This window comes from Primulina huaijiensis, chromosome 11, assembly GCF_012295235.1.
Source record: "Primulina huaijiensis isolate GDHJ02 chromosome 11, ASM1229523v2, whole genome shotgun sequence".
NCBI lineage: Eukaryota > Viridiplantae > Streptophyta > Magnoliopsida > Lamiales > Gesneriaceae > Primulina > Primulina huaijiensis.
Window position 1 is genome coordinate 11,943,257 of NC_133316.1, and position 12,526 is coordinate 11,955,782.

Consider the following 12,526-nt stretch of genomic DNA (forward strand, 5'->3'; position numbering starts at 1 on the left):
TGAGGAGTTGGTAAACATGCTTGTGACTTTTGAGTCCACTATCAAGAAAGAGAAGCCGGTTCTTTTTGTGGGCTCTTCATCTGGTACGAAGATCGGTCCACTTGGGATGGGAAAGAAGCGTTCTTTCCAACGTCCCAAGAAGAGCGTGCCCTTGAAGAGGCAGGCTCCGGGTCCCGTAGTGGCAGCCACACCAGTGAAGGCTGACAAGACTGTTGACATCTTTCATCACTGCAAGAAGCCTGGACATTGGAGGCGTAATTGCAGGGAATATCTGGCCCAGAAGAGTTCTGGAAACGGTATGTTCTATATTGAAGTAAACATTTCAATTAACTCTACTTCTTGGGTATTGGATACCGGATGTGGCTCACATCTCTGTAATGATTTGCAGGCGATGGGAAGAAGTAGGAGGCTCAGGGAATGTGAGACCGTCTTGAGGATGGGCAATGGGGTAAGAGTTGCTGCCAAAGCTGTTGGAGATGTTTCTTTAATTTTGAACAATGATTTTAAGTTGATGTTAAGAGATGTTTTGTTTGTACCAGACTTGGTGAAAAACATTATTTCCATTTCTATGTTGGACAAAGATGGATTCTCTTGTTTATTTAGCAAAGGTGTTTGCAACATTTACAAGAATGAATGTTTAGTTGGTACCAGAGAACTTGAAAACGATCTCTATAACTTAAAATTGAAAGATATTCCACTAAACAATGTCAAAGCGATAACAACAACAAACAAGCGCAAACAAGATACTCTTAATATGGCACAATTATAGCATGCTCGATTACGACATATTTCCCTAAGAAGGATGAACAAGTTAGTGGGAGTTGGCATGTTTGATATGTCTGGTATTAATGCTTTCACGACTTGTGAATCCTGTCTAAAAGGAAAGATGAACAAAATTCCCTTTAGGGGCCATGTGGAGCGAGCCAAAGGGTTATTGGATTTGATCCATACCGATGTGTGCGGTCCGCTTAGCATCACCACTAAGCATGGACATGCCTACTTCATCACCTTTACCGATGACTTTTCGAGGTATGAGTATGTGTATTTGATGAAATACAAGTCTGAAGCCTTTGAAAGGTTCAAAGAATTCAGAAGTGAAGTAGAGAAGCAGTTGGGACGAAGCATCAAGACACTTCGATCGGATCGAGGTGGTGAGTACTTGAGTTCCGAGTTCCAAGAGTATCGTAGGAAGAATGGGATTCTCTCGCAGTGGACTCCGCCCGCTACACCACAATTGAATGGTGTTTCGGAGCGTCGTAACCGGACTTTGATGGACATGGTTCGGTCTATGATGGGGTTCAGGGAGTTGCCGCCATCCTTTTGGGGATATGCGCTTGAGACAGCGGCACTGTTGTTGAACAATGTCCATTCAAAGGCAGTTGACAAGACACCATATGAGATATGGATGGGTAAGCCATCCAAATATTCTTATCTTAGAATATGAGGGTGCCCTGCTTATGTGAAGCAGGTAGTGGGAGATAAATTGGATAGTCGATCCATTTTATGTTACTTTGTGGGATATCCAAGGAATTCAGTTGGATATTATTTCTATCATCCCCAAGAAACAAAGGTGTTTGTTTCTAGGAATGCAACTTTTTTAGAAAAGTAATTTCTATTGAATAGAAAAGGGGAGATGATAGAACTCGAAGAGGTTCGAGAGACACCCACAATTATAGAACCCACACCTGAAGTGCCAAGAGATGAGATACAAGCTCCTAGAAGATCCGAGAGAGTCTCGAGACCACCTATGAGGTATGGTCTGCTTCTTGAAGAGGGCCATGATGAGCCTAACCATGGATGTGATCCAAGGACCTTCAAGGAAGCGTTATCTGATGCCGATTCATCCAAATGGCTTGAAGCGATGGAATCTGAGATGAATTCCATGCATTCGAACCAAGTGTGGAATCTCGTGGATCCACCTGAGGGAATTGTTCCCATAGGGTGTAAATGGATTTACAAGAGGAAACTTGGGGCGGATGGGAAGGTATTGACCTTCAAGGCGCGATTGGTGGCAAAAGGATATACTCAAAGACAAGGAGTTGACTTTGAGGAAACCTTTTCTCCAGTTGCAATGTTCAAGTCCATAAGGATTTTGCTAGCCATAGCTGCATGGTATGACTATGAGATATGGCAGATGGATGTTAAGACAGCCTTTCTTAATGGGGATATTAAGGAAGAGATTTACATGTCTCAACCCGAAGGGTTTACATCTATCGGAAGTGAGCATATGGTATGCAAACTTCAAAGATCTATTTATGGTCTAAAGCAGGCATCTAGGAGTTGGAACCTCAGATTCGATAATACAATCAAAGAGTTTGGTTTTACTAAGAATCCTGAGGAACCCTGTGTGTATAAGAAGGTCAGTGGGAGTGTGGTGACATTCCTTGTGCTTTATGTTGATGACATTCTACTCATTGGGAATGATGTAGGAATGTTGCAATCAACTAAGATATGGTTAGCGAGTAAGTTCTCGATGCAGGACTTGGGTGAAGCATCTTTTGTATTGGGAATACAGATCTATAGAGATAGTTCAAGAAGATTGCTTGGTATCACCCAGTCCACATACATGATACCATCGTGAAGCGGTTCTCGATGGATGAGTCCTAGAGAGGACATCTACCAATGTGTCATGGCGTGTCCCTATCCATGTCTATGTCTCCCAAGACTGATGCAGAGATAGCGGCGATGACGAGCATTCCTTATGCATCTGCGATTGGTAGCATCATGTATGGGATGATATCTACACGTCCTGACGTGGTTTTAGCACTAAGTGTAGTGTATAGATATCAATCGAACCCTGGTCTTCCACACTTGAAAACTGTGAAAGACATCCTCAAGTAATTGAGAAGGACCAGTAAGTTGCTATTGGTCTATGGGGTGGAGAACTGAAATTGGAAGGCTATACCGACTCTAGCTTCCAAAGCGATATCGATGACTCAAAGTCAACCTCTAGGTTCGTATTCATGCTCATTGGTGCTGCTGTCTCTTGGAAGAGTTCCAAGCGAGACAGTACTGCGGATTCCACCACTGAGGCCGAATACATTGTTGCATCGGATGCAGCAAAGGAGGCTGTTTGGATAAGGAATTTCGTCCAAGCGTTGGACGTCATTCCTAATGGAGTTGCTCCTATCCCGGTGTTTTGTGAAACACGGGAGCCATAGCTCAGGCAAAGGAGCCAAGGTCTCATCAGAAATCCAAACAAGTATTGAGAAAGTACCACATCCTCGGAGAGATTGTGGAAAGAGAAGTGTCTATCGACTAAGTCGGCTCCGCAGATAATGTTGCTGATCCACTAGCTAAGCCTTTACCTGAACCATTATTCGAGATGCATCGCGAATCAATTGGTTTGAAGTATATGGGTAGTTGGCTCTAGTGCAAGTGGGAGATTGTTAGAGTAGGTGCACGTCGAGCCAAGTGTTGGCCGAGTGTTCACAATGAAACTCTATGTATAAGCAATCTTTATTTTAATAATATTTGAAATTATTGTTTTGGCACATCTTTATCTGTATACCCATGCTAGTTGCATAGATAAAGCCCTTGAATATACAAATAGTAGAAAGAATATGAGATGCTCATATGATGAGTATCATGAAACTCATATTTGGAATACTGTATATTCTAAACGGTTCCTAGTCGATTCAGCCGCCGCTAAGAAGGATATAGGCCGCTCGAGCTTGAGACTAGTATCTGCGATGTGAGTACCATGTTTCATTGGTAGGGGACATTGTGATGTCCGAGCATGCAGATAGGTGCTCCTGGTAGAGTGCACTGAACAACCCTCCCATAAAGGACTTTCCAAGTGGTTCTCACTTATCGAGTGGAAAAGTCCTAGTTTATGGTTGTACACCATTAGTCCTTATGACCCGGGACAACATTGAGACTCTATGTGCTAGAATTACACTTTGACTTGTTTACCGACTCTCAAGGGGTCATCAGGTGGCAAGGTTGGGTGTTCTGTCGAAACATATAGGAGTCGATGCATTGTAGTCGGGGATTCACCGCTTACCTTCGGGTATGGATATCCTATGTGTTCTCATGTATGTTTAGTTTGAAATCTCTGATCAAAGTATGGTGGTAATTAAGAAAGGGGTTTCTTAGATTACACCATCGATGCAACTACGACATGACACATAGTATCGATTCATTGACAACTCTCGATAAACCAATGGTTGTCGAATCGGTCGGGATATATGAGTTGAAGGGACCGTACTGTACGCTAACCATAATTGAATGGTTCTTGCAGGCACTATCATTTGATACCTAGGAAATCATGAAAGCAATGCTGCTAGGCGTTTAACATGATTGGTTGGGTACTATCAGACTTGAGTTCTGACATTCTTGTTATCAAGGAGTTGATAATTAAGAATGGAGCAATTGGGGGTGGGTATGCTCGTATAAGGACATGTTTAGTCCGAATCACATGGAGATGTGAACCCACGACTATTAGTATCAGTGAACAATTGAGGGTCACACAAGTGCTAGCTTTCTAGATCCCGTTGAGAAGTTAAAATAGTTCAATGCGTTGAACGGCTTATAAATGAGCTTATAAACGTAACATAAAATAAAAGTAAGACTTCTATGAGAGAAATGTAATTTTTAATTTATGAATGTGTTCCTAAATTAAAAGTAGGCAAAGTGAATAATGTATTTGAAAATTGTGATTTTCATAAACATTATTATGGACTACATTAAATTAATTCAAGTGTTGAATTAATTAAACACTAGTGGGCCTAGTAGAGTCCAAATAATTAAATTAATTCAAGTATTGAATTAATTAAATAACATCACAAATAAAGTTTGATAAAAACACTTGTTTAAATATCGTGTGGTACTAAGATACTTCAAGTAAAGTCTTATTGGGCTCAAATATGTTTGAGACAATTAAATTAAAAGTCCATGGGCCCTTTGTAAATGTTACAAGCCTACTAGGTTTTGCATGCTAGGGAGGTGAAGAGTTGGGGAATACTTTTGATTAAAATATTGCATGGCATGCAAAAAGTAGTCTCAACTTTTTCAAGCACCAAGACAACAATTCACTCCCATTCTTTCCTCCTCTTGGCCGAAAATATCACCTAATTTCTCTCCAAAAATTCTTCTCTCATTTTGTTCTTCAAGTTGTTGAAAACAAAATACTTCTCAAAGAAAAATCCTTACATTTTCTAGTGCAAGTGTAAGGAGGTTCTAGCTTGCAAGTGGTGGGCTTGATTTTGAACAAGAAGTGTTCAAAGGGAGGCTTGAAGATTGTCTACCATACAAGAGCTAAAGTGTTTACACTTTAGTTGGAGCCATCATCAACCTCAAGAGATTGATAGGTAAAATTTCTTAACACCCTATGTATGACAAAGGTGTTTAGTATATGTTACACACTAGTACAATGGGGTTCAAATTTTTCTCAAAAATTTCGGTTTTTCATGTTTAGAAACAATTTTGTGCTTCCGTTGCGATTTCGAGCACCTAAAATCGATCCCTTTCACTATCAACAGCACGGGGATGCATCGGGGGTACCACCGCCAAAATATGAGGAGGACGAGCCTTGATCAGGGGAGTTCACTGTTTCCCTTTCTTTTTTTTCTTTGTTTCATTATGTTGTTATCATCCTTGTTTCATTTTATCATTAACATTACATTAGTTTCTGTATTGTGCATCTGTGTTTATTTTGTGTTTTTTTAAGTCGTTTGTTGCAATAGGGACCTTGCACACATTTAGTATGAGGGGGTTGGGGGTTAGTTAGTCAGTTGTGTATTGCATGTTGTCGATTGATGGTGAAACATGTATGTTGTTGGACGATGATGATTTGGATTGATGACTTACAGGCTTATTGGTCTTGTCACTCGTTGTTGATAACCCATTTGGTAAAAGCATGAATTTTGACTTGAACATTGAAATTTCTTATGCACATACAGTAGGTTTCGGTAGTTGTATGAATGATAGTTGATTTTAAAAATTTATAAGGGAAACTGGAGACTTGAGATGTGAGTAGAACTTGAATTAATACCTGGGGAAATGAGTGACTAACCAGCAGCATGAACTCGAGTAGAAAGCCTCTGTGAACCTGAAATAACCTTTATCTCAATTGTGCATAGGGCCAGAAAAATTATTCCATGGGCCAAATAAACTTACATGTCATATATTTAAAGCCTAAAGAGTACACATGAGAAAATTATGCACTTATTCAAAAAAAAAACAGAAGAGAAAAACAAAAGGAGATGTAAGGTAAGGGGAGCCAAAAAAAGGGAATGAAATTTCATCCCTAGGCTGGAAAGATGGAGATGTACGGAGTTGATGAATATCGGATAAAAATTCTTACAAGTGCATAATAAAAATGATCGGTGTGCTCCCAATCTTTTTGGACCACTTGAATGCTTTTTGACAATACCTCTCTAAACATTATTGTACAACCATTAAATTATATTGCATCGTGTTTACTGGTTGGTCACGAATGGAAACGGAATTCAGGAGAGTTAAAACCGACATTGAATTGTTGATTTAGTGACTCACATGATTTGAGAATGAATTTATCAGAAGTGCAATCTATTAGAACCCACATAATGCATACACACGCACGTTTATATTCAAGTAAAATTGTGATATGGTGATTTAAAGGGGTGTGAATGAATGTTGTGATGTGACTGATGAAATGTATATGAAAGACCCACAATGTGTCACCATTGAGTTTGTTTTTTTTTTTTCCAGTATTTTTACTTTATTTGATGTCTTTTTGAGTGTCATTGTCATAGTCTATAACCTATTTTGCTTGAGGGCAAGCAAAAGGTCAGTATGAGTGGGGTTGACATGTGTCGTTTTTAAGTATTTTATTGCATTAGTTTTGTATGTGTTTGCATAGTGTGTGTGTGTGTGTGCATTTCATCTACATTTTGTTCATTTTAGAATTAGCATATGTAACGTACCGTACTTTTAATTACTTTAAAATTTGCGGAAAAATAAAAAATTTTTAAATTAAATAGAAACCTTCAATTCGTGATAACAATAAACTGATCATTCAAAATATTTGCAATGAAAATATCACAAATAAAGTTTGATAAAAACACTTGTTTAAATATCGTAAACAATAACGTTAAATCAGAGTATTTGAAACATTGCGGAATTTCTTAAAAACATGGACGGTCCTCGGGTTTAACCTCCTGCTCAGTCCAAGCCAGCTCATTGGTCTCCACCCCTCGTCCTCTCAAAGTCATCCTCACCTGCATCGATCGAATCTAGTGAGTCTAAAAACTCAACATGTATAAACTGGAGATAGCAAGTACTACATAATAAAACACATGCATCTTTAAAGTAAGCTTACATACTTGAAATTTGAACGTAATAACATAAACATACTTGAAACTTGAACAAAATAGCATAAACGTAGACATGTCATCATCATAAAACTTTTCTTAAACATACTTGCATCATACATACTTGAGCATACATAACATCAATTTGCGCAGAGATATGTTTCAAAGCAAGTGACCCATACATAAATATGCCTGATCAGACTAAACCACAGTACTAGGCTGGCAGGGAAAATCCACTACCACATACATGATATCCCTTATCATTCTTTACCGGGTGGATTGTTCCCTGGTCATGCTTTACCGCTTTCCAATCCTGATCTAAACCCGATCATGATTTACCGGGGTGGAGAGGTCCTCGGCCACGTTCACTGACTTCCAAAATCGTTCATAATTTGGTCACAAGACATTTAGCATACCTCAAAAACATAAACATATTTTCTTTTGCACGTCGAACATACTTACTTGGCGTTGAGGAATTCGTTGATTCTCGCTTGGGGCCACTAATGCACATACTAACATGAGTTCAAACACTTATCTTTCATAGCTTAGACGTATAGTCATGTTCACACCCAAAAATGACAAAATTTCCTTTTGACGTTCTAAATCTCTCGGGACACGACCTCGTTTAATCATCGTATTAAATCATGACATCAAACTCAAAAACAATCCCTAATAAAAAAAATATTTTATTATTTTTTATTGTTTATTTTTTTAAAAGAGGGTACACGGACCCCGTGAAAGGGTCCGGGTAGGGCTCCAGGTACATGCTGGAATTTCGAATTTTGAAGCACAAAGGGCACGGACCCCGTGCTAGGGTCCGGCTAAGGGTCCGTGTAGGTGCTGGAATCGCGAACCAACAGAATTTCTCTACACTTTTGACTTAATTCTCCTAACTCAATCATACGACCCATGAACCAACATACCGAGACTCGTCCTAGGGTGCAATGGCATTGACTAAACTCATACAAACGCCCCAAAACAACGACGTCCAACCTACAACGCAATACAACTCATGAACACGAAATTTGACACCAAATCAATTCCTACGACTTCTAATTCAACCAAGTGCCTAACGACATGAAACGAAACACCAATAATCATCCCAACATCATTCTCAATATACTTAAACGCAGCAGCGTTCACTTATCGATCCCCAACGAATCCTGCAACAATAAAACTTCAAGAACGCAATTTTCAGAAAAACTTAGTTTGAGCAGTCCCATAAAATCGATCATAACTCACTCATTTCTTATCCAAATATTTCGAATTTACAGTCACATCGAAGATATCGAAAAGTTCTACGTTTTATATGTTGAAAGTTTTCCAGAAAATCAACCGAAAAATCACAGTATTAAAAATGACAGCAAATTTCGAGTTTTGAGATCAAAAAAAGTTTCAAAATCGATCCAACACATTTCTGCTCAAACTTTTCACAACATACATGAATTTTCACGCATAATAAACAACAACACGAATAAAATGACAATATCAATACAAGAATGAAAGAATATACATGCCTTTTGATTTGAAACGATTGAAGATGACGAATATCGGTGCGGTAGAATATGGGAGATGACCGGGGAACGCTTTCTACACGATTCTTGCTCGAAAACCAATGTAAACCTTAAGAAATTTTGCAAAGGAGAGGGGTGGCTGCTGCTGAACTCAAGAACCCTAGCTAATCTCCAAAGTTTGAAACACGTGTGTGTGTGTGTGTGTGTGCATGAGTATGGTGTAGTTTAGGTAAAGATTTTGATTAATTAATTAATTAAAGGCTAAAAATTGGTTTAGTTAAATAATTAGAAATAAAATAATACTAACCTAATTACTTAACCCGACTAAAAGATCGAATAAACTAATTTGCAAGGTTTAAAAATCCCAACTACACAACTTAGTAATTTTGAAAACGTAAAATCTTAAAAATCACCTAATAAGTAAATTAGGCTTTTTAAAATGCTTAAAACTCCAATAATCATTTAAAATAACAATTTTCTCGACTTGAAATAAAATACCACATTTCAAGAATCGCCTATATCTTCACCGATCTCTTTTTCCGATCCAGCATCGAATAATCGCCTGAAACATGAAACTCAAGAAAATATTTAACGTGCATCACATAAACATAAATAATTTAAAATAATGCAATTTCATAAATCATGCATCTCAAAAATCATTTAAAACTTGATTAAATAAATGCATGGATTTTACGTGTGCTGATTTTGGGCTCTACAATTCTTCCTCCACTTAAATAAATTTCGTCCTCGAAATTAAGTCTTTCCAAACAGTTCCGGGTAGCGATTCCTCATATCTGCCTCAGTCTCCCAAGTGGCCTCCTCCACTGATTGATTCAGCCACCGAACTTTGACCAGCTTGGTTACTTTGTTCTGAAGTCTCCGTTCCTGTCGGTATAGGATTTGGATAGGTCTTTCCTCATATGACAGATTTGTAGCAAGCTGCAATGGCTCATAGCTCAAAACATGTGAAGGATTCGCTAGGTACTTCCTCAACATCGAGACGTGGAACACATTGTGTACACCGGTCAGATTCGGCGGTAGGGCTACACGATAAGCTAATGTCCCAACCCTGTAAAGAATCTCGAACAGTCCAATGAACCTCAGACTAAGCTTGCCTCTCTTCCCAAATCTCATAACACCCTTCATGCGTGCTATCTTCACGAAAACGTGATCACCTACAGCAACTCAAGATCCCTCCTTCTCTTGTCAGCATAACCCTTTTGACGACTCTGGGCGTTCTTCATCCTGTCTCGGATCTTGACCACCACATCTGCAGTCTACTGAACAATCTTTGAACCAAGTTCTGATATCTCACCGACTTCATCCGAATGAATCGATGATCTGCACTTCTTTCCATACAGTGCCTCGTAAGGAGCCATACCTACAGATGATTGAAAGCTGTTGTTGTAGGTAAACTCCACTAGAGGTAGCTTCGATTCCCAATTCCCGTGGAAATCAATCACACAAGCTCTCAGTAAATCCTCCAAAATCTAAATTACTCGCTCAGACTGACCATCTGTCTGAGGGTGGAAAGCTGTACTGAATAGCAACTTCGTCCCCATGGCTGCATGTAAACTCTTCCAAAAGGACGATGTAAACCTCGGGTCCCTGTCGGACACAATCAAAACTAGGATCCCGTGCAATCGAAATACCTCCCTGATATAGAGCTCCGCATACTGCGCCATGGAGAAAGTTGTCTTCACTAGCAAGAAGTGTGCAGACTTAGTAAGCCGATCCACTGTAACCCAAATAGCATTGGATCCTCTGACTGAGCTCGACAAACCAACAACGAAGTCCATGGTGATATTCTCCCACTTCCACTCAAGGATAGGGAGTGGCTTAAGCATCCCTGCTGGCCTCTGATGCTCTGTCTTCACCTGCTGACAAGTGAGACATTCAGACACAAATCGGCGGATGTCTCACTTCATACCTGGCCACCAATACAGAATCTGCAAATCCTTGTACATCTTGGTACCTCCTGGATGGACGGAATACGGAGATGTATGTGCCTCTGTCAGAATATTCTCTCTGATCGAATCAACACCAGGCACCCACATTCTCCCTCTGTATCTCACAATACCATTAGACACTGTGTAGAGTACACTGCCCTTGGCCTCGTCCTTCAGTCTCCATTTCTGCAACTGCTCATCTGAAGGCTGGCCTCTATGGATTTTTTCAAACAAATGAGACTGGACTGTCAGATTAGACAGCTTAGGAGCTCTGCCCTTAAGATAAACCTCTAACCCAAATCTCTGACTGACAACTGTGCTACGACTGCAACTTTTCTGCTCAAGGAATCTGCCACAACACTAGCTTTCTTCGGATGATAGCTAATCTCACAATCGTAGTCTTTTACCAACTCCAACCACCGTCTTTGTCTCATATTCAATTCTTTCTGTGTGAAGAACTACTTGAGACTCTTGTGATCAGTGAATATCTGGCATTTCTCGCCGTACAAATAATGTCTCCATATCTTCAATGCAAAGACAACGACAGCTAACTCAAGATCATGAGTCGGGTAGTTCTTTTCATGCACTTTCAACTGTCTGGATGCATAAGCTATAACCCGACCGTGCCGCATCAAAGCTCTTCTGACGTTCATCACTCCATACGAATTTAGCATTCTTTTTAGTCAATGAAGTGAGTGACACTGCTATCGAAGAAAATCCCTGAATAAATTTCTTGTAGTAGCTTGCTAAGCCTAAGAATTTGCGGATCTCTAAGGCATTGTTCGGTTCAACCCATTCCTTAACTGCTGCTACCTTAGCTGGATCCACCTCGATACCGCTGCTAGATATTATATGACCCAAAAATGCTAGCTTCTCCAACCAAAATTCACACTTACTGAACTTTGCAAACAACTTGCGACTCTGCAAGATCTGCAAAACAGCACCCAAGTGTTGACTGTGCTCCTCATGTTTCTTCGAGTAGATGAGAATGTCGTCAATGAACACTTTGACGAACTTATCTAAGTAGGGCTGGAATACTCGATTCATCAAGTCCATAAAATTGCTGGAGCATTCGGTAATCCAAACGGCATTACTAAGAACTCGTAGTGCTCATACCTGGTTATGAAGGCTGTTTTTGTTTGACTTTACTATGACCTCGAATTCTGACTTTTCTCACAATTCCCAATATTGGAAATGGAGGTTCAAACTTATCGTATCTTACTTTCCTTATACTATACCCGTAATGTTCATCGATCTATTACATTAGCATTTATGCAGTTCAACCTAAGAAATCTTAGCACCAAAAGTTACTGATCAACTTCTATCTTTGGTACTACACTCAAAAGTTAAACCTTATCTTTACCCCATAATAATATTNTCCTCTTCACCTTGACATAATAGATTTAGCTTTCCATGAACTTACTTTTGATCAACACTAAAAACATCACTCATAATTTGGAAAATGAAAAATATATTGGAACTTAGAACTTTTATACACACTCACACTATATTTTACAATGAGATAGAATGATTCTCAAGCTAGCACAAAGCCTCTATTTATAGGCCAAATGAGAGAAAGGGTCAAAAATTTTATTAATGCCATGTAGTTGTAATAGTAGTCTTTGTCTCCTCCAACTTCAATTCCAAGTCCCTTCTTTCAATGCTTTGTTCCACTACTTTAATCACCGAATTTGACTCTGCTCAAAACAGCAAACATGTGGACAATTGTCTGTAGATGAATTTGGTTACTTGGTTCACCTCATTTGGT

The 12,526-nt window shown here is 39.4% G+C and overlaps 1 protein-coding gene across 1 annotated transcript in view; it reads right to left on the reverse strand.

The window, feature by feature from the left end:
- Positions 1 to 9,313: 9,313 nt before the first annotated feature.
- LOC140988386 (uncharacterized) overlaps positions 9,314 to 12,526 on the reverse strand; it is an 11,767-nt gene continuing 8,554 nt past the window's right edge. The window contains exon 9 of the mRNA XM_073457405.1: positions 9,314 to 9,371. Coding sequence (XP_073313506.1) covers positions 9,314 to 9,371 — 58 coding nt within the window. The remainder of the gene's footprint in view (positions 9,372 to 12,526) is intronic.